The sequence below is a fragment of the Tursiops truncatus genome, chromosome 3, assembly GCF_011762595.2.
Source record: "Tursiops truncatus isolate mTurTru1 chromosome 3, mTurTru1.mat.Y, whole genome shotgun sequence".
NCBI classification, from domain to species: Eukaryota; Metazoa; Chordata; class Mammalia; order Artiodactyla; family Delphinidae; genus Tursiops; species Tursiops truncatus.
This window is the reverse complement of record NC_047036.1, coordinates 158,800,280-158,822,059: the sequence shown is the minus strand read 5'-3', so window position 1 is coordinate 158,822,059 and position 21,780 is coordinate 158,800,280. Positions and strand designations below refer to the sequence as shown.

Below are 21,780 nucleotides of genomic sequence, written 5' to 3'. Positions count from 1 at the left end.
GCCGCCAAGGGGGCGGAGAAACACGAATCCCCGCCCATCACTTCCGACCCGGCCCCGTCACCGCCCCCTGCCGCTGCTGGGCGAAACCAAGTGTGAGGGGAGGACAGAGAGACGCGCGAGCAGGAGGCGCCCTCTCTGCCCACAGCCACGCTCTACACGGCCCAAGGCCACCCCTCTTGTAGCTTCGCAATATGGCCTGGTCGGGGCGGGGGCGGGGGGTTTCGACTTGAAGAGCCGGCCTTTGAGTTGAAGGCGGGAAAATGGCGGATACCTCGGGGCGTGGTGCTGGGTGAGTCGAGGCACCGTGGGTCTGGATTTATGGGTGCCAGCTGGAGGGCCCTGGTCGAGGGCTGGGGACAGAGGGGCAGCAGAGTTGGGGAGGGAGGGTCCTTGGGGTGAGTCCGGATCTGACTCCTCCAAGAACCACCGAGGATGCGCAAGTTCTGGGAGGTGGGATGCGGCCTTGCGCATGCTCGGGAGCTTGGGCTCAGGACCTTACAGCGAGTTCGGGTCCCTGGTCAGCCGTTTCGATCCGGGGCGATGTCAGGCGAGTGGCTTAACCTCTCTGTGCCTCGCTTTCCTCCGTCGCGAAACCGGACTGTTGACGCCGCCGTTCGGTTTTGTAGGCCTAGTGTGAGGCTTAAGAGCGTTTAGAATAGTGTCTGGCCCCTAAGTGTGATCCGTCGCTATTACGATTACCGCTTTGTAGTGGGTAACTGCTGGACCACTGAAGTATCTCCTTTCATTCTCCCACACGCTTTTTTCTATTCTCCCCATTTACAAAGGAGATGATGGAGGCTTAGGGAGGGAAGGTCATTTGCCCAAGGGAGACGTCGAACAATGACCTGGTGCCGGGCGTGATTCCTGGGCTTTGTTCATTCTGCCGATGTTTATTGTGCCTGTGCGAATTAAAATTTAGTGGGCCATCTGAAATCACTTGTTTACTCCACAGCCCCTTGACCTAACTGTGAGATTGACGTTAGCCTCTCCGAGGTTCAGGGGAAGTACTTGAGGCTGGAATATATGTAGTGACACCCCTCCCCCACCCCGTGTCCCTGCAGGTTTGGCCTTAGTCCATTTGGTTTGGCTCCAGAGCCCTGGCTCAGACCCCAGAGGGAATCCTTGCTCTGTCTGTTTCCAGTTCTGAGACTCCCCAGGGGTGATCTGTATAAACCTTGGGTCCTTGCCTGGAAAACAAAGATAAAAGCAGGCTAACAGTCAGGTATTTGTAGGGTGGGGAGGATTCCCTGAGGGAGTGGAGCAGCTGGCACCCAGCCAGCATTTGTTAAGTTGCCTCTCCCCACTGTGGCTTGGAGGTGCCCCCCAGCATGGCCTGGGTCTCACGTTGGAGTCCCCAGAGCCCACTACACAGAAGATGGCTGCAGTGAGCTGAGCAAGGGGACCACCACTGCTGTCTCCAGTGGAGCCCATCTTGTGACGACAGCAGGATTTACAGCACCCAGACCCCCGCCTGGCATCCCGCTCGCCCAGACTGGACACCTGGGAGGCATCCCCGACTCTCCCACACCCACCGGCTGACTAGTCAGTGATTCCTACTTCATGGGAGCCTCTCCTCTATCATGTCAGGCTTCATTCTTTTTTTAAATTGAGGCAAAATGCACATCACGTCAAATGAACCGTCGTAAAGCGAGCAATTCGATGGCACTGAGACATTCACAACGTTGTGCAATCACCACCTCTACCTAGTTCTAGAACATTTTCATCAGCCCAGAAGGAAACCCTGTGTCCATTTGCAGTCCCCCCCATCCTTCATGCTCCTCAGTCTGCTCCTGGTAACCACCAGTCTGCTTTCTGTCTCTGTGGATTTGCCTGTTCTGGACATTTCATATCCATGGAATCATACACCACGTGGCCTTAGTGCCTGGCTTGTTTGACTCAGGATAACATTTTTGAGATTAATTCGTTTCAGCATTGATAACATTTTTGAGATTAATTCGTTTCAGCATTATCAGTACTTCATTCCTTTTTAGGACTTAATAATATTCAGGGTCATTATTTCTTTTTTATTTACTTTTGGCTGCATTGGGTCTTCGTGGCTGTGCGCGGGCTTTCTCTAGTTGAGGCGAGCAGGGGCTACTCTTCATTGCGGTGCGCAGGCTTCTCACTGCAGTGGCTTCTCTTGTTGCGGAGCACGGACTGTAGGCGCACGGGCTTCAGTAGTTGTGGCTCACGGGCTCTAGAGCGCAGGCTTAGTTAGTTGTGGCGCACGGGCTTCATTGCTCTGCGATGTGTGGGATCTTCCTGGACCAGGGCTCGAACCCGTCCATGTCCCTTGCATTGGCAGGCAGATTCCCAACCGCTGCACTACCAGGGAAGCCCCAGGGTTCGTTATTTCTTGACAGGAGTTTTGCAGCAGACTTCCGTCCCACGCTCCCGATCACTCTTTCACCATGCCAGGGGTCCCCCAACATTGACAGTGTTGACATCTGGGGTGCGATCGTCTCTGTGATGGGGGCCGTCCTGTGCCTTGTAGGGTGTTGAGCAGCATCCCTGGTCTCTACCCACCGAGCCGATAGCAGCCCCCTCTGTTGTGACAATCCCAGGTGTCTTCACACATCGCCAAATGTCTCCTAGGGGTCAGAATTGCCCTCAAGTGAGCACCCCTGAGTTATTTGTCTGACAAATATTTATCAAGTGCCTCCTGTCTGCCAGGCTGTTAGGGACTGAATGTTTCTATCATCCCTCACCCCCTCCTCAAATTCAGTCTTCTCCAGCTAAGCCATAGGGCTGATCAGTTCCAATTTCCGCATCATTCTTCTCTGCGCCTGTGCCCTTGGTCTTGGTGATCCCTGTCTGGGAATATCCTTCCTCATGTGCCTGAGCAAATGGTTCTTTGTCACTCACCCCCAATCCCCACCCCTTTACCTGTCTGGAGTGCTCGCTCTTCACGCTTTGCCTGATGGGAAAATGCTGGTCATCCCTCTCAGGGAAGGAGCTTTGTCTGCTGTTCACCTTGTATCCTCAGTGGTATACAGCTGACACACAAACGCCCAACGAATTAATGAGATCGAGACCTTTGAAGTTCGGCAAAAATGCTCGCTCTTCTCACGTAGGTGTTGTCCCCAGGTGACGGGGCTGGGGCTCCGTTTTCCTCCTGCCATGGAGGTGGCCCCACCTCGCAGAGATGGGTATTGGTGGTGGGTGCTGGGACTGGGCTGTCCCGAGGAAGCCCAGGTTCCTGGCTGGCTTCCCTGAGCTTTCTATCCAACTGCATTAACAAGACCCCCGTTTTCCTCTTTTAGGAAGCCTTCTGCAGGGGGTCCCAGTACTCCTAGCGGTGCTAAGACGAGAGGAAGAAGAATACAAGGTGAGTAAAATTGGAATCTACCTTTTGAAATGGAATCCACTGGAATAAAAAGTGATTTTTTCTTTCCCCCCCAGTAAGTGCTTTTGGAGAAGAGAAAAACAGACCAGAGCAGGGGAGCTGGGGCTTTACCCGCTTCTAGTCACACCTTTGGGGACCCCAAGTCTGGTTACCCAGCCCTGCAGCCAGGGGTGTGGCAGGACCTGGTGGGGGTCATCTAGGGCAGTGGGCCCTTCCGGCCATGGGGGTCACAGGTTGTACCCAGGGCTCATCACTTGGAAGTGTGGGTGAGGAGAGTGTGAGCTGAATTCGTTAGGAAACATCAAAGTCTGTTTCTTCTCAGTAAGCGCGTCAGACCCTTGGGGATGCCCACACATCCGATGTCTACCTGTGTGTCCGGGGTCACTGTCAACAGCCCCCCTTGACTCTTGGCAGTGCCCAGTTTGGGGCTGTAGACGCAAGGATCTCCCGCGTTGGATCTCAAGCCTCTGTTATGATGAAGTATTTTTTTATGCCTGTGCACTAGTGCAGGTCTCAGAGAACTTGAAGCAGAATTCCGGTTCCAAATGACTGGAGGTTTATATGTTATAGCATCACAGCATCGCTGGGTGATCTGGTCTGTAACATCTGTTGTATTTACACAGGGTCTAGTTCTTGGACGCAAATTATATCCTTCATTGTAACATTGCTTCTGTGGAAAATCCACCACAGTTGAAAACAAACAGGTGCCTTCTAGTTTTCCAGAAACTTGAAACTGCTTTTCAACTGTGCAAGGAACCCAGAGCCTCCTTCCTACCCTTTGCTGATGGTATTAGAAAGACCCAATGCAGGATGGTCTCCCCCCCTTGGAACTGGGGGTGTCCTTCGCCCCAATCCTTCACTGGACATCCAGTGGCAGACCCTAGGTGGGGCTCGATTCTCTCCCCTGGACCCCGCCTGGTCCTGGCCTCAACCCCTAGGTGCCTCCTGCCTGAACGTCTGAGCCACTTGCCCTGCAGGCACGGCTCATCCCTGCCTGGGGCACGCCCGGGGCAACCAACACCTCCGTGTCCAGCTCCAGGCAGCCTGTGAACTGTTGGTTGTACCTCTTTTCCACTCAAGCTTGCGGCTGCAACCCCATCTAAAGAAAGATGCAAATCCAGGCATGAAGGTGATATGGTTGAAATCCCAGTCTTGGGACTGAACTGTCAAGGCAGGTGACACTGACCACATCACTCTCTCTAGTAAAAAGGGAGACCCCTGAGCTCTGGGGGCACCTAGGAAAAGTGCAGACTCATGCATCTGACACATTGCTGAGCACCTCCTCCCTGCGAGGTGGTGGAACGTGGCAGCAAGCAAAACAGACAAGAATCCCTACCCTCAGGGGGCTTGCCACCCCGGACACAGGCGGTGAATCAGGAGACGTAAGGAGACACAGGGTGTATTGGACAGTGACAGTTGCTGTGGATAAAACAGCAGGATGGGGGTAGCTTCTGGCCTAAGGGAGGGGCTGGGCCGAGCAGAGTCGTGAAGGCGGCAGGGGTGGCATGTGCCTGCTGGTTGGAGGAACAGGTGACATGGGACCTGCAAGGTGTCTGGAGGCACTCACCCTTCACCAGCTAATGGACCCGGAAGACAGCCTGCTGCAGCTGCCAGACGGCCAGTCAGCCTGGAGGACAGAGTGTCTCAAGAGGGAGGGTGCAGGGCTTCCCTGGTGGCAGTGGGTGAGAATCCACCTGCCAATGCAGTCGACACGGATTCAAGCCCTGGTCCGGGAAGAGCCCACATGCCACAGAGCAACTAAGCCCGTGCGCCACAACTACTGAGCCTGCGCTCTAGAGCCCACGACCCACAACTACTGAGCCCGTGTGCCTAGAGCCTGTGCTCCACAACAGGAGAAGCCACTGCAATGAGAAGACCACGCACCGCAGCGAGGAGTGGCCCCCGCGCGCCGCAACTAGAGAAAGCCTGCATGCAGCAACGAAGACCCAGTGCAGCCAAAAATAAATAAATTAAATAAATTAAAAAAAAAAAAAAAAAGGAGAGTGCAAGTGAGCACTGTGTGCAACGCTGCCGCTGGCTCAGAACGAGGACTGAGAAGGGGCGGGTGGGCATCAGAGCAGGGAGATCTCCGTGGTCTGGATGAAAGGAGTTTCTTTGGTGCCGTGGTAGCTGTGAGAGCCAGGCTGGGGTGTGGGGGGGGATTCAAGGGAAGGAGAGAGGAGAAGAAGAGCATCCGCCATGGCAAAGGGGAGCAGAGAAATGGGGGAGGGGAGGGGAGGGGGGATGAACAGTGTGACCATTGGAGAGAGGAAGTGGGGTGATACAGGGTGGGGCAGGGGGAGAGGGGTTGCCAGGGCAATTTCCTAACGGAGTGAGGGCTGGGCTCTAGCACCCAGAGTTGGGGGGTTGGTTTTACCCCAAAGCACAGAGGTCGCTCCACATGGGGGGCCCAGGATATGGCTCTGAGGTTGGGAGGCAGCTAGATGCCCAGGTGGGAGGATCTCCTGGGGCTGCTTTTGTCTTCCCAATGAAGTAGGAAACAGGTTACCAGCTGACCAGAGGGATGGCCCGGTGTAGGAAGTGGGCGGGAGGGTCTGGGAGAGGGGTTGGGGGATCAGAACAGAGGACTGTGGATGATCACAGGGGCTGCAGCGAGAGCCCCTGGAGGTTGGGGGGACACATGTGTCTCCTTCACACACCTTCAGCGCCCCAGGATCAGGATGGAAGGGCACCTGGGGCTGGGCTGTCACCAAGGGATACAGCCGTGTCCGAGAAGAGCGTCAGTGCCTAGGGTGTCTCAGGAGAGTGGTCCTGAGCTAGGTGAGGGGGGTGGGGGATGTGAAAGGCAGTACCATGAGTGGGTCATAGATGGGCTTGTGGGGGAAGGGCAGTTGGGGTCATGACCACAGGGAGTGAGTTGGGGAGGGAAGAGGAGGAGAGCAGGTGGCCATCTTTGGAAGATCTTTCTTCCTTTCCCTGCCCTGCCCCTGAGTCCACTTTCTGTTTTGAACTTTGGCACATATTTCTGATCTTCCTTGATCGTAGCTCCTGTGGGTCTCTGTGTCTCCGCTTCTAGCCCTGGTGCTTGTATACAGCAGGTATCCTATAAATGTTCTTGCATACAGTAGGTGTTCCATATATGTTCTTTTTAAAAAGCTTTTAAAAGAGAATTTATTATTTACTTATTTTAATTTATTTTTGGCTGTGCTGGGTCTTTGTTGCTGTGCGCGAGCTTTCTCTAGTTGTGGCGAGCAGGGGCTACTCTTCGTTGCAGTGCGTGGGCTTCTCATTGCGGTGGCTCCTCTTGTTGTGGAGCACGGGCTCTAGGTGTGCGGGCTTCAGTAGTTGTGGCACAAGGGCTCAGTAGTTGTTGCTCGTGGGCTCTAGAGCACAGGCTCAGTAGTTGTGGCGCATGGGCTTAGTTGCTCTGCGGCATGTGGGATCTTCCCGGACGAGGGATCGAACCTGTGTCCCCTGCATTGGAAGGCGGATTCTTAACCGCTGCACCACCAAGGAACTCCCTCCATATATGTTCTTGCATACAGTAGGTGTCCCATACATGCTTGAGGCTGAGCGGGGAGGGCTGATAGCACCCGGCTCTCGGGGTGGGGGGCGGGCATCCTAGGTGCATGGTGGGTCCTCACAGTCCATGTCATAGTTTTATTATAAACCAACAGTGTGTCCCCCACAGGTGGAAGAGTGGTTGAGTCCCGGTACTTGCAGTATGAGAAGAAAACCACCAAAAAGGTAACATACAATGTACGTTTGAAACAGTTCTGAACAGAGTTCTGACGAACTTGGAATTCTGAGACAAGTCACACCGGCCAGGCACAGCCTGGTCCTGAAAGAAGCATTTTGGGGGCTTGGTCCAGTTGCCTTTGGGGCTGTCATGCCCTTCGTGCCAAGGCAGGAATCTCTGTCATGTGTGGCTGGTCACTTTGAGAATCTCTTTTGCAGAGCCATGATCTCTGGTGAATCATAAAATTATTCCTGTCTCTCAACCCGGTAATTCCTTTCTGGATTCTGTCCTGAAACAGTTCTGTCTAATTCCTGGCACGTGGTTACCCAGCCTTGGCCTGTATTGTAAAAAAATACCCGTAGGGTTTTAGAGAAAGGGTTTTAGGGGAAAAAAGACATGGCTGAATCACCCAGTGTTACAGGGAGAGTTCAGTGAACTAGCCACACCACAAAAACCATGAAACCATTGAAAATGATGGCATGAAACACTTAACATCTTGGGAACCTGCTTTGTGTGATGTTTAATGAAAATAATCATTAGATTACCCAATGACATATTTTGTTTCAGTGTGTATGGACGGATAGTGTGGTGAAGGTTGTGTTATTCCATTTTCCAAATCTTTGTTTATGATAAAGTTTAGTTAAATATTAATTTCTGCTGCCTTTCTTTTACTCTGGGAGGGTGAATGGCAGGTTAATGTGGCTTAAGATTTGGCTTGAAGAAAAAGGATACCTTTATGCAAACTGATATGCTTCTTGGAGTGACTTTGTTTTTTAATGGACTTTATTTTTTTAGAGCAGTTTTAGGTTCAAAGCAAAATTGAGTGGAAAGTACAGAGATTTCTCATACACACCCCTGCCCACCCCCTCACGTGCGTAGCTTCCCTGTTGTCAACATCCCGCCGCAGAGTGGGGCGTATTTACAATCGATGAACCTACATTGACACATCCTTACCCAGAGTCCGTGGTTTACAGTATTGAAATGATTTTCAACAGAGAATACTAGTCCACACTTCATAATTTTAACGTTGCCTGGCAAACTTGGTTACAGCACCCCCATGTGTTTGCATGTTCTAGTATTTTAGATCTTTAAGAGCTTCTCCGTTTTCTTTTTTTTTCATCTTTTAAATTAAGGTGTAATTTACATAGAGGAAGTGTCACTCTTCAGCGTACAGTGCTCTGAGTTTTGAAAAACACATCCAGTCACAGACCCATCACAGTCAAGATAGAGAACACTCTGTTACCACCGCCCCCCCCTCCAAAGTCCCCTTGTGCTCCCATGGAACCAGCCCCTCCCCACCCCAGGCAACCATGATGTGTTTTCTGTCCCTGTGGCTTTGCCTTTGCAGTAGGCTCACTTAAAAGGTGCCACCCAGGATGCAGACTCTTGCAGTCTGGTTGCTTTCATATAAAGGTCCCTCCCTCCCTGTCGTTGCCTTTTATAGTTAGTGCTAGTTCCTTCTGATGGCTGAAGAATATTCCACTGTACAGATGGACCATAGTGTGCACAGCCACTCCCTGGCAAAGGACATTTTGGTTTGTTTCCCGATTTTGGCAATTATGAATAAAGCCACCTTAAACATTCCTGTGCAGAATTCTGTGTGGATGTGTTTTCATTTCTCCCAGGAGGGGAATTGTAGGGTAAATGTCTGTTGGACTTTGTTATTAACTGCCCAGCTGGTATCCAAAGTGGCTGCCCCTTTTTACATTCCTATGAGCCACAGAGGAGAGTCAGTACTTTAGGACTGAAACCATTCTAGTGGGTATGAAGTGGTATCTCATTGTGGTTTTAAACTGCATTTCCATAACGACTAATGATATTGAGCATCTTTTCATGTGCTTATTGGCCAGTCCTATATCTTTGGTGATATGTCCTTTCAAATCTTTTGCACATTAAAAAAAAATGAGGTTGTTTGTTTTCTCATTATTGAGTTTCGAGGGCTCTTTCAATATCTTAGATACCAACTCTTTATGGTGATTTGCAAATATTTTCTCCCAGTGTGTGGCTTGGCTTTCCATTCTCTTAAGTGTCTGGTGAGGAGCAGAAGTTCTTGATTTTGATGAGGTCCAATTTATCGATTTCTGCTTTTATGAAATGTGCTTTTGGTTTCTTCTCTAAGAAGTCTTTGCCTTACCCAAGACCATAAAGATTTTCTCCCATGTTCTCTTCTATATGAGTTTAGGTCTGTGGTCCATTTTGAATTAATTTTTGTATCTGGTGTGATGATGGAATTAAAGTTCATTTTTAAGTGTATGGATGTCCTCTTGTTCCAACACCATTTGTTGAAATGACTTTCCTTTCCCTGTTGTATTGTCTCATCACCTCTGTTGGAAAGCAATTGACTATATATGTATGCATCATTTCTGGACTCTATTCTTTTCCATTGTTCTACATGTCTATCTTTAGTCCATTTCCATACTGCCCAGGTTACTTTAGCTTTGTATTATAGTAAGTCTTAAAATTGGGTTGTGTGAATTTTCCCACTCTGTTCTTTTCCAAAACTGACTCTTCTAGTTCCTTTGCCTTTCCATATGAATTTTAGCCTTAGCTTGCCATTTCCTACCAAAACTTCAGGGATTTTAATTGTATTGAATCTATGCATTAGCTCAGGGAGAATAACATCCTAAAAACACCCAAGTCTTTCAATCCATGAACATGGTATACCTCTCCCTTTATTTGGTCTTAGATTTTTTTCATCAGTGTTTTTGTAATTTCCAGCATACAGACCTTCCCCATGTTTGCTTAGGTTTACACCTAAGTACTTGGTGTTTTTTTAGTGCTATTATGCAAGGTACTATCTTGTCTTTTCTTTCTTTCTTTCTTGAAGAAATTTTGTTTGTTTAGAAATAATTCACATATAACATTATATTAGTTTTAATTTTATTTATTTATTTTTAATTTTTGGCTGCATTGGGTCTTCGTTGCTGTGTGCAGGCTTTCTCTAGTTGTGGGGAGTGTGGGCTATACGCCGATGTGGTGCTTGAGCTTCTCATTGCGGTGGCTTCTCTTGTTACCGAGCACTGGCTCTAGGCACTCGGGCTTCAGTAGTTGTGGCTCACGGGCTCTAGAGCACAGGCTCAGTAGTTGTGGCACATGGGCTTAGTTGCTCTGCAGCATGCGGGATCTTCCCAGACCAGGGATCAAACCCATGTCCCCTGCATTGGCAGGTGGATTCTTAACCACTATACCACCAGGGAAGTCCCAATACTAGTTTTAGAGGTACAACATAATGATTCAATCTTTGTAAATATTGCAAAATGATCATCACAGTAAGTCTAGTTAACATCCATCACCGCACAGAGTTACAAAATTTTTTTCTTTGCTCAGAACTTTTACATGGTACTGTCTTTTTTTTTTTTTTTTAATATTTATTTATTTAGGCTGCTCCAGGTCCTAGTTGCGGCATGCAGGATCTTCGTGTGGCACGTGAGATCTTTAGTTGTGGCATGCGGACTTTTAGTTGTGGCGTGCAGATTTCTTACTTGTGGCATGCAGACTTCTTAGGTGTGGCATGCGAACTCATAGTTGCGGCGTGTGAACTCTTAGTTGCGGCATGTGTGTGGGATCTAGTTCCCCGACCAGGGATCGAACCTGGGTCCCCTGCATTGGGAGCTCAGAGTCTTATCCACTGGACCACCAGGGAAGTCCCATGGTGCTGTTTTTTAATTTCAATTTCCAAAGTTGTTCATTGCTAGAAATATCTTTTATGTTGACCCTGTATCCTGCAACCTTGCTAAACATGTTAGTTTTAGTAGTGTTTTTTAGTATGTTTTGAGATTTTCTATGTGAAGAGTCATGTCTGCAAGAAGAGAGTTTTATTTCTTCTTTTGTAACCTGTTTGCCTTTTATTTCTTATTCCTAGACTTCCAATGGGAGGTTGAATAGGAGTGGTATCTGTACATCAAAATATTCTCATTCTTTATAAGGTCTTGTTTTTGCTTTTTTAATTTTATTTTTTGGCCGCGCCACGTGGCTTGTGGTGGGATCATAGTTCGCTGACCGGGGATTGAACCTGGGCCTTGGCAGTGAAAGTGCCGAGTCCTAACTACTGGACCACCAGGGAATTCCCTCTTTTTGTTTTTATATTGTTATAATGGCTTGCTAGCTCCATGCACTGCTTGCTTTTTTAATAAGTTTTGAAGATTAATACCTGTCCAAAAGCTTTGTTTTTTCTGACAACCGGAGTAATATGTTCTCTTTCCTAAACTGGCCAGTACTAAAAATTATGCAGAAAATCAGTCATCTGTAATCTGCCATGTCAGAGATCATCACCAGCAAACATTTTGGTGGTTTCCTATGTTCTACGCATGTGAGGGTATCCTTCTGACAAAATTAGTTCATCCTGTATGTATGCAATTAAATGTCAGAACTCCTTGAATCTATCCCTTGCCTCAAGGTAAGAGCAGATGCAGACCTTGCAAACTGCAGAGGGGCCCCTTCTCGTGGAAGGAAAGTGTCTTGTCCCCTGAATGTCATATATTCCCCTAACAGCCTCCTGCAGCAGATGCATTAAAGGCCAGTGGGAAGATGCCTGAAGGTGGAAGAAAACCCAACCCACTCCAGAAGAGCAAAGGTACGTAAAGATGGAAGGAGGGTGAAACAGCACTGAGGCTTAGGAAGTGATGAGCGTGGTGGTGAATTTTGTTTTTAAGTATGCAAGTTTAAGACGCCCTTTCCTTTCTGCAAAGTATGAGGAAAAGGAGCTTGGCAGAGAGTTTCAGCATAAAGACAGATTTGGGGCATATGAAGATCTGAAGGGGGTTGGCAGGGGAATGGGGGGGAGTCATTTCCTTTCTATATGACCCCAGAGAAGAGCCACATTGCCATCATGGTGCTCCCTTGGGGCACCAGTTCCTTGATCATGTGACTGTTTCCCCACCAGAGCTCTGAGAGCAGGACTTTCAGAGAGGGTATGAGACCTCATTTTCCTGCCTCTCACTACCTTGGGTTGGGTCTTCCTCATAATGGTCTCCCCATACCCCTTCTACTAGAAGCTTTCACCAAAGTGATATGAAAAACTTTCAGTTTTTCTGGTTGTAGACATGATATGCGTTTGTTATTAAACAAAATTGGAGAATGTAGCCCAGAAGGGCGGAAACTCACTTATGATCTACCACTCAGACCATCGCTGTTGGTATATTTGCTCTTCGGTCCTAGTCAGTGTGCTCATTCTAGAAGTCTGGGAAGGCTCCTCTCCAGAGTAGTACTTCACCCATCTCCTCCGGTGCCTGCTTCACCAGCAGTGGTGGGCAGCTCTTCTTTTGCATAAGAGCGAGTCACAGAAAGCAAAATTGTTTCTCGGCCTGCAAACCCTCATTCAGAATGGTGACAGTTTTGCGTCCCATAGTGGAATACTAAGTATGTTCTTTTACAGGTTAGATTTCCTGCTTTATTGTTCAGATCAAGGGTCAGCAAAACTTTTCTGAACCAGTGGTTAATATTTTAGGCTTCGCAGGCCAGGGGGTCTCTGTCATAGAAACTTAACTCTGCCTTATCGCAGCGTGAAAGCAGCCACAGACAGTGTGTACACAAATGGGCGTGTCTGTGTCCCAGTTATTTACAAACACAGGAAGTGGGCCGGATCTGGCCTGCATGCCTGAGCTCGCTGATCTTGGCTTGCATGTTTGTCAGAAATTGTGCTGTTCCTTGACCCAGGCGCGATTGAGAAGCAAGCACATGGAGCTGGAGCCGGCCTTCTAGTCTTTTCTCATGCAGTTGGGTTGAAGGCCATGTGTGAAGCTGGGAAAGCTGGCATGGCCAGAGGGGTCAAAAACTGGGCCTGCCACATTTAAAAATCAGGGTTCTCAGGACTTCCGTGGTGGCGCAGTGATTGAGAATCCGCCTGCCGATGCAGGGGACGTGGGTTCGTGCCCCGGTCCGGGAGGATCCCACATGCCGCGGAGCGGCTGGGCCCGTGAGCCATGGCCGCTGGGCCTGCGCGTCCGGAGCCCACAGGCGGGAGAGGCCACAGCAGTGAGAGGCCCACGTACTGCAAAAAAAAAAAAAAAAAAGAGCAGAGGGCAGAACAAGTATATCATGTGTTATTAGATTCTTATACCCTGAACACAGCATCTTTTATTTTTTATTTGAAGTATAGTTGATTTACAGTGTTGTGTTAGTTTCAGGTATACAACAGAGTGGTTCAGTTATACATACATATATATATATTTTATACACACACACACACACACACATATATATTTTTCAGATTCTTTTCCCTTATGGGTTATTACAAAACATTGAGTAGAGTTCCCTATGCTATACAGTAGGTCCTTGTTTATCTGTTTTATACATAGTGGTGTGTATATGTTAATCCCAAACTCCTAATTTTTCCCCCCCTTCCCCTTTGGTAACCATAAATTTGTTTTCTATGTCTCTGGGTCTGTTTCTTTTTTGTAAATAAGTTCATTTGTACACAGCATCTTGTACTTAAACTAAGCAGAAAGCCTTATTTGTATCTTTCAGTTATAAAGACTGCATCTCTTTTCTAGTTCTACTTTAAAATATATTCAAGTTGATGGGTGGGAATTTCCAAAGGTTTTTCAGCCTTCTCTACTGCTCCCTCGTAAGAAACTGAGTTTTTGGAAGCAGGTGATATTGTACAGAAAAGTTAGCTGCTCCCGGCCTTAAGTATAGAGTATCTTGCTGACTGTGCTGACTTCTGGGGATTCTCATTGGGCCCACAGACAGCAGTGGAACTGGCAAAGGTGACCTGCAGTCTACCTTGCTGGAAGGGCATGGCACTGCCCCACCTGACCTGGATCTCTCGGCCATTAATGGTAAGTCATTGGCTGTACCTGTCCTTTCCCCAGCTGGGGGTTGCAATGCATGTCTGAGGGCTCCCAAAATATGCTCTTCTCACCTTAAAAACACTTTTTTTTTTAATTGAAGCATAGTTGATTTACAATGTTGTATTAGTTTCAGGTGTACAGCAAATTGATTCAGTTATACATATATATATCTATTCTTTTTCAGATTCTTTTCCCTTATAGGTTATTACAAAATATTGAGTATAGTTCCCTGTGCTATACAGTAGGTCCTTGTTGGTTATCTATTTTATATACAGTAGTGTGTATGTGTTAACCCCAACCTCCTAATTTATCCCCCCCCTCCCCTTTGGTAACCGTAAGTGTTTGTTTTCAATGTCTGTAGGTCTGTTTCTGTTTTGTATAAGTTCATTTGTATCATTTTTTTTAAGATTCCACATATAAGTGATATCATATGATATTTGTCTTTCTCTGTCTCGCTTATTTCACTTAGTATGATAATCTCTAGGTCCATCCATGTTGCTGCAAATGGCATTATTTCATTCTTTTATATGGCTGTGTATATATACCACATCATCTTTATCCGTTCATCTGTTGATGGACATTTAGGTTGCTTCCATGTCTTGGGTATTGTAAATAATGCTGCTGTGAACACTGGGGTGCATGTATCTTTTCAAATTATGGATAAAACGCTTTTCTTGATCTTAGACAAAAGCGTGGTCCGAAAGACTCCACAGTTAGAAAAAACAATGTCAAAGAAAGCTGAGTCATCATCATTTTCTGCCTTGAGGAAAAAGAGCCCAGTAAGTCTCTGAAATGAGAGGGAAGCCACTATAGCAGGTTGGCTAAATCTGCCCTGTGCCACGTGCCCCTCGAAACCCGGGGACTCCAAGAATAAACAAGCCAGCTGTGCCTTTTAGAACAAAAACCTTACCCATCCTTAGAGGATTTGCAGTTTCAGTTTCCCCAGCTACATGTACAGGAGAGGATACAAATGCAGGATCCTGTGAAAAATGAGATTGAGGCCTTGTTTGCCAGTGCCACGCTAGGGAAGGCACTGGGCCAGGCCCTGTTCACGGCAGGGAGGGCGGCCAGGCTGTGGTCTCACCCAGGTGGGAACCCCAAGTCCTGGTTCTGGCAAGGCAACAAGTTGGTGGGTGCCCTTCAGCTCACGCTTGACAGCCCAGCTTGCAGGAAGGGACCAAACCACCTTCCTTTTCACAGAGGACTCGAAAGACTAAATGAGCAAATAGAAACGAGTCGATACACAGTCTAGAATTGTTGAATTACTGATTGAAAAAAAGTACAGACAGGTTAGGATTCTGCCCCTCCCCGGAAAGAGAGCTGGCTCTATACCAGTTCACGGGGAACCAGCAGTGTCTTTTTCTTCTCCTGAAGGATCTCTCCGAAGCGATGGAAATGATGGAATCCCAAACACTACTCCTGACTCTGCTGACCTTGAAGGTGAGGACGGAGCCTCCTGCACGCGTGTCGTGGGTGGAAGGGCGGCCACCGTCAGCCGCGGAGGTGAGGTCGCCTCTGGCCTGAGCTTTTGTTTTGCATTTCCCAGATGGAAAGTGGTCTTGCTGCATTCGAAGAAAAGGCAGAAAAGAATTTATTAATAATGTGCAAGGAGAAGGAGAAGCTCCAGAAAAAAGCTCACGAGCTGAAGCGCCAATTTCTCCTCTGTCAGAGGAAGCGGGAGCTGGCAGACGTCCTGGACGCGCAGGTCAGGGGTGACCGCAGCCTCCAAGAGGTGCATCCTGGCAGCATTGTCCCACGGGGGTGGGGGGGGTGGTTGGAGGGAGCCTTTATTGTGAGCGTCGCTCCTCGCCTGGCTCTGACTCTGTGCCCAGCTTTTGACACCACTGGGTGTTGCTATGTGACGGTTTATCAGAGGACAAGGCGGTAATGTCAGAACCAACCAGCAAGAGGGCTCTGTCCCTTTAATATACACATGGGCATGTATTCTGGTGACTTGTATCCTGAGACTTGTGCCCAGTGACACAGATGTACTCCAGACCTGCCCATTTGGGCCAGGGTGCTGGTGGGAGACTTGGGCTTGGTGCTGTGTGGTCAGTGCTGGGACTGGAGTGTCCACGCCAGGGAAGGTCACAGCGAATCGTGGGAACCTAGAAAGGGCCGATCAGGGAATGGGGCTCCTCACCCAGTAAGGATGTATCCTGGGGCCGCCATAACAAAGGACCACACAGAGTGCGCGGCGGCTTAGACAATTGACATGTATTCTCTCTCAGTTCTGGAGGCTGTAAGTCTGAGATCAAGGTGTCTGCAAGGTTGGTTCCTTCCGAGGGCCACGAGAGAAGGATGTGTCCCAGCTTCTCTCCTTGGCTTGTCGATGGCATCTTCTCCCTGTGTCTCGTCACCTGGCTCTCTCCCTCTGAGTGTCTGTCTCCACATTTCCCCCTTTTGTAAGGACACCTGTCATTACTGATCAAGGCCCAGCTTAATGACCCCCCCTTAACTGAATTACCTCTGTAAAGTCTCCAAATCAGGTCACATTCTGAGGTGCTGGGGGTTGGGATGTCAACAGAGGAATTTGTGGGGACACAATTCAGCCTGTAACACCCAGCATGTACACATGAGTGTGCCCAGCAGCCCGGCCCTGAGCTGAGAACAGAGTCCCTATCCTCGTGGAACTCACAATAGAAGGGAAGGGAAAGACAGTCAAACAAATGAATCCTTACAACCCCCAGACAGCGTGTACAAGGGAAAAGGGGTTGCCGGGCATGGCCTTGGTGGGGGGCAGGCATGTCAGCTCAGTGCTCTGAAGCAGGAGGGCCCAGCCCTGGAACAAGCTGGAAGGCGGACACATGTTCCTGGTGAGGAGACCCAGGCCACCTTACTACTGGCCGGGCTATCTTCGGGGCACCTGGGAGTGAGGGGAGAGCCCACTGCACCGTTGGAAGTTTCTCTGGGAGACCTGGCAGAACAGTGCTGTGTCTTAACCTCACAGGTGCCTGCCATCTGGTAAACTTCTGGCGAGGTGAGTGCAGGGCCTCGTCCCACAGGCTCCTTCCCCTTCTGCCTGCAGATCGAGATGCTGAGCCCCTGTGAGGCCATAGCCAGCTGCTTTAAGGAACGATACAAGACATTTGCGACGGCCTTGGACACCACGAGGCATGAACTGCCCGTGAAATCGGTCCACCTGGACGGAGACGGGCAGTGCTTCTTAGGTAGGAAATGGGGCAGCTGCCTGGCAAGGGGTAGGATGAACCTCCCAGTGCATGCTGGCATCTCCCGTGTCCTGGGCACCTTTATCCGTTCGTGTCAGGTCATAGGCCTCCTCTCAGGTAGACGGCGCGTACCCCATCAAATGGCAGAAGACGCAGGGGGCCAGCAAGGCTGCGGTTTGTGTGGGGTCATGCCCTGAGTAAGGACTGTGTTGGGATTTGAACCTAGGTCTGTAGGATCCCCGCAGTGATTTCCCGTCCTGCTGAAAGGCGTCCTGGGAGCCTGCAGTCTCTACAAAGGTGCTTTGGTGGCTGGGGAACAACAGGGCCACCGACCCCAACCCTGTCCTGCCTTCTAAGCAGAGCTGAGAGGGTCCCTTTCCTGTATAGGGTTCTCACCTAATACTTCACTTGAAGAAGGCGGCAAGTGTGAAGAGTGCCATCCTCTATCCTAAAATTCTCTTTAGAACATGTATCTTCCCCAAATAAGTTTTCAGCTGCCCTACGGTTTGGTCCTCCCTCCCTCCCTCCCTCTCCCCGCCTCCCTCCCTCCCTGTCTCCCGTACCCCACCCTCCCTTCCTCCCTTTCTTTCTCTGAAGTATAGTTGATTTATCAATACAATGTTGTGGTAGTTTCTGCTGTATTGCAAAGTGACTTAGTTATACACACATAGACATTCTCTTTTTTTTTGTATTCTTTTCCATTATGGTTTATCACAAGATATTGAATATAGTTCCCTGTGCTATATAGTGGGTCCTTGTTGTTTATCCATCCTATAGATACTAGTTTGCATCTGCTAACCCCAGCCTCCCACTCCATCCCCCCCGCTGCCCCTTGGCAACCACAGGTCTGTTCTCTGCGTCTGTGAGTCTGTTTCTGTTTCGTAGATAAGTTCATTTATGTCATATTTTAGATTCCACATATAAGTGATGTCCTATGATACTTGTCTTTGTCCAGCTTACCGCACTTACTATGATAATCTCAGGTCCATCTCTGTAGCTGCAAATGGCATTATTTCATTCTTTCTTATGGCTGAGTAGTATTCCATTGTATATAGGTACCACATCTTCTTTATCCATTCATCTGTCCATGGACATTTAGGTTGCTTCCGTGTCTTGGCTATTGTAAATAGTGCTGCTATGAAGATAGGGGTGCATATATCTTTTTGAATTATAGTTTTGTCCAGATATATGCCCAGGATTGGGATTGCTGGATCATATGACGTAGAGTTTGGTTATTTCTAATCAAAGTTCTCATGAGCCACCTGGACGTGTTTAGCTTGATTTTACTGATGTAAAATCAAGCCTTTTCCAACGTGAAATAGTATATGTATGAAACGGGACCTTGAAAAATGAGCCATGTTGAACCATCATCTGTGTCTGAGTTTCTAATTTTATAATTATGGCAACCAACTGCACGTCTATATCTCTTGGTCTCCATCTCTGATAAATGCCCTAGATAGTTGCCAGGAGTTGGGATTGGGGACTGTTTGAGTTTCCTAGGGCTTCTGTAACAAAATACCACAAACCAGCTGGCCTAAAACAACAGAAATTTATTCCCTCCCAGTTTAGGGGACTAGAAGTCCGAAATCAAGGTGTCATTGGGGTTGGCTTCTTCTGGAGGCTCTAGGGGAGAATGCATCCCCTGGCTTTTAGTGTTCTGGCAATCTTGGCTCATGGAGCATTCCTTCAGACTCTGACTCTGTTTTTTTTTTTTTTATTAAGATTTTTTAAAATATTTATTTATTTATTTTTGGCTGCATCGGGTCTTAGTTGTGGCACATGAGATCTTTTCGTAGCAGCGCGTGGGCTCTTCATTGCGGCGTGCAGGCTCCAGAGTGTGGGGGCTCTGTAGTTGTAGCTCTCTAGTCGTGGCTTGTGTGCTCCGTAGCTGTGGCATGCGGGCTTAGTTGCCCCGCGGCACGTGGGATCCAGGGATCGAATCTGCGTCCCCTTCATTGGAAGGAGCATTCTTAACCACTGGACCACCAGGGAAGTCACCAAGCTTTATTTTATTTTGGTATTGTTTTTTGTTTTTTTAAAATTTTTATTGCAGTATAGTTGATTTACAGTGTTGTGCTGCTGCTTCTGTCTTCACATGGCCTTGTTTCTGAGCGCCTCTGTGTCTAAACTGCCCTTTTCTTAGAAGGACACCAGTTATTGGATTAGGCCCCTCCCTAATGACCTCATTCTAACTCCGTTATATCTACAAAAACCTCATTTCCAGTTAGATCACCTTCACAGGTACTTGAGATTAGGACCTGAACATGTCTTTTTGGGAGGACACAGTTCAGTCCCCTGGCAAAGAAGATATGTGTTTGTAAGAACGCTTATAAGGCTCCCCAAGTGTTATAATTTACAGCTGGGACATGTGCTGGACTCGGAGAGATGCTGGCTTTGTTAGAGCAGGGGGGACCCAGCGCTGTTGCAGGCGGCTCTCTGCTGGGGGGGCGTTGGGGGCAGAAGTGCTGGGAACCGGGAGTGGGAACCATGGGTTTGTTCTTAAGTTACTCCTAGACCAGATCTTCTCTGTCTTTTGGATTTGCTTCTGTTGAGGACACCAGTGCACCATTCCAGGTATGTTCCGATGTCTGCCTAGACGGCAGACACGCATGGCCCGCCATCTCAGAGCCCCGTGATCTCAGGCAAAGGGGCACAGAGGCAGTACCAGTGCACGAATATCTTCCTTCACGACCCTTTCTGCCTTCGAGCTCATCACGATTCCTGCATAACAAGAGAGCATTCCAGCAAAAGGAGAAAAATAAAGTCAGCCAGCCAGCTCGTGCATCCATTGCTTGGGGCACCTTGAAACCACGGCTGACAACCCCTTTTCCCCTCCAGACAAGTTGCAGGGGGAATTGACGACCACATGCCATCTGCTGGGAGAACTTGGCATCAGCAGCTCAGAAGAAAACGCGAAGGCCTTGGACCTGCTGAGGGAACTCAAGGAAATGACCCAAAAGAAGGATCTGGAGCTCCAAAGGTATTACAGAAAATATTTTTTAAAAAGATAGTACCCCTCTCCCCGCATCTCCTCGTCGGGCAGAGATGGGCTGTTGGCGGCTGCCCTGTGGAAGGTGTGCTGTGTTCCGGAGGGTGGGCAGCTCTGGTGTTTGCAGGGGCCGAGGGTATGAGGGTCCAGCGAGGCAGGGAGAGGGGAATGGGCAAGATGCCTTCAACCCAACCAAAACTCCTGTGCTCGTTCTTGAGCAGCCAAAGTAGAAAGGGGCGATCACTTCCTTGGGGTAACACAGCAGTTCAGGGGCCCTCAGATAGTTTTTTGACGCTCTGTGTGGCTCGTGAGGTCTTAGTTCCCCAGCCAGGGATCAAACCCAGGCCACGGCAGTGAAAGCAGAGAGTTCTAACCACTGGACCACCAGGGAATTCCCAGGAACTTCTTATTGATGTATAAGTACACATAGAAAAGTCACAGATTGTAACGGTACAGCTCAGTGGCTTTCACTACCGGGCACCCTGTGTAACCAGTGCCCAGGTCCACTCAGCCTATGTCCAGCCCCCGAAAGCCACCCGGTCCCCTTCTCTCTCTCCTCCAGGACATTTCTAACCATGAGGCTTTCTTCCACCTCTTCCAAAAAAGAATCTAGTTTTCTTCTCCCTAATGATGCCAAATGTACTTCCCGAGGTGCCTGAGAGGTTTGAAGGTACTCATGATAAACGCCACCTGCTGTGGCATCTTCCTCATCACTCTGTGCCCCGGGACGGAATCAGACACTCCAAAGTGTTCTAGATGGCCGGGGTCACGGGAGTGAGCGGGGAAGCACGCTCGTTCTGTGCTGATCTCCCCACTGCCGTTTATCTTGTGTGGTTGCTGGGGGAGCTCCCCGTTCATGGCTCTGCCTCCCGCTCTTAGGATGGTTCCTGTCAAGTGTTGATACTCCCTAAATAGTTGTCGAGTAAACAACTCTTTTCTTTCACACCTGCCCGGTCCTGCTCTCAGGGCTTCCCTGTTTGAGTTCTGTTCAGACAAAACTTATTCACCGCCGCTTTCCCACGAGCCCGAGGAGGGTCACCCTGAACCTCCCCCCGCCCCCGCCCCCCAACATGGCAGCTGCGAAGGTGCTCGGGCACAGAGGGTGAAAAGCTTTCATCATCGTCTTGTTTCCACAGGAGCTTTACCCAGGTTCTGGAACTCTCCGCCGAGGCGAGTAAAGAGGCAGCCTTAATCAACCAGGAGGCCTGGGAAAAGGCCCAGGGCCCCAAGGCCACCAGCCAGTGGTATTTCAATCCTGAGGAGGCCACTGGTGGGGAAACTCAGGGAGAGCTAAGGAGCCTGCTCCTTTCGGGCCACGACGAGCCGTGAATCCACACGCAGGCTGTGTCCCCAACCGGGGTGGGGACCTTCCTGCACACCATGGGGAAGGAAGCACGTCCTGTGCCCCTTGTTTGGGGTGGGGAGAGGGGGTGGACCTGCAGTGAACCACATATGATGTTCTGGAAACTTGAGCACTTTATACTCTTAGCCTAGCCATATAGTTTTTGTTTTGTAAGATAGTCCCGTTTGATAATTTAACAAATAAAACTGTTTTGCAGTTGAGCCTTGGTTTCTCTGTAAGGGGCAGTAGAAGGTGCGTGTTGTCCCAGCTTATTTCAAAGAGCTGGTCCTGAGCCTCAGAACCTCACAGACATCATGAATCCAGCTGACCCTTGCACGCTGTGGGTTTGAATTGCCGGTCCACTTATACATGGATTTTTTCAGTAGTAAATACTGTAGCACGACACCATCCGTGGTTGGTTGAATCCACGATGTATAACTGC

General features: G+C 49.0%; 1 protein-coding gene across 3 annotated transcripts; it reads left to right on the top strand.

The window, feature by feature from the left end:
- The first annotated feature begins 193 nt into the window (after positions 1 to 193).
- Positions 194 to 21,559, top strand: HAUS8 (HAUS augmin like complex subunit 8). 3 transcript variants are annotated; one of them, XM_019951223.3, is made up of 11 exons: positions 194 to 289; positions 3,264 to 3,328; positions 6,999 to 7,066; positions 11,538 to 11,619; positions 13,733 to 13,825; positions 14,522 to 14,616; positions 15,212 to 15,277; positions 15,384 to 15,542; positions 16,866 to 17,007; positions 19,846 to 19,987; positions 21,133 to 21,559. In XM_019951223.3, the coding sequence occupies exons 1-11, from the start codon at positions 261 to 263 to the stop codon at positions 21,323 to 21,325; spliced, it is 1,134 nt and encodes a 377-aa protein (XP_019806782.1). In that variant the 5' UTR covers positions 194 to 260; the 3' UTR covers positions 21,326 to 21,559. The 3 variants fall into 3 exon arrangements, with proteins under 3 accessions (XP_019806782.1, XP_004323351.1, XP_019806783.1); XM_004323303.4 differs by having other exon boundaries at positions 197 to 289; positions 6,999 to 7,054; XM_019951224.3 differs by lacking the exon at positions 194 to 289 and adding an exon at positions 1,390 to 1,542 and having other exon boundaries at positions 6,999 to 7,054.
- Positions 21,560 to 21,780: the final 221 nt, after the last annotated feature.

Excerpts from the sequence above, each read along its gene's own strand:
- HAUS8 (XM_019951223.3), top strand. The coding sequence starts at position 261 with ATGGCGGATACCTCGGGGCGTGGTGCTGG. Across the intron at positions 7,067-11,537 it reads CCAAAAAGGTAACATACAAT|CCTCCTGCAGCAGATGCATT; the intron begins GTACGTTTGAAA and ends TTCCCCTAACAG. Across the intron at positions 19,988-21,132 it reads AAGGATCTGGAGCTCCAAAG|GAGCTTTACCCAGGTTCTGG; the intron begins GTATTACAGAAA and ends TTGTTTCCACAG.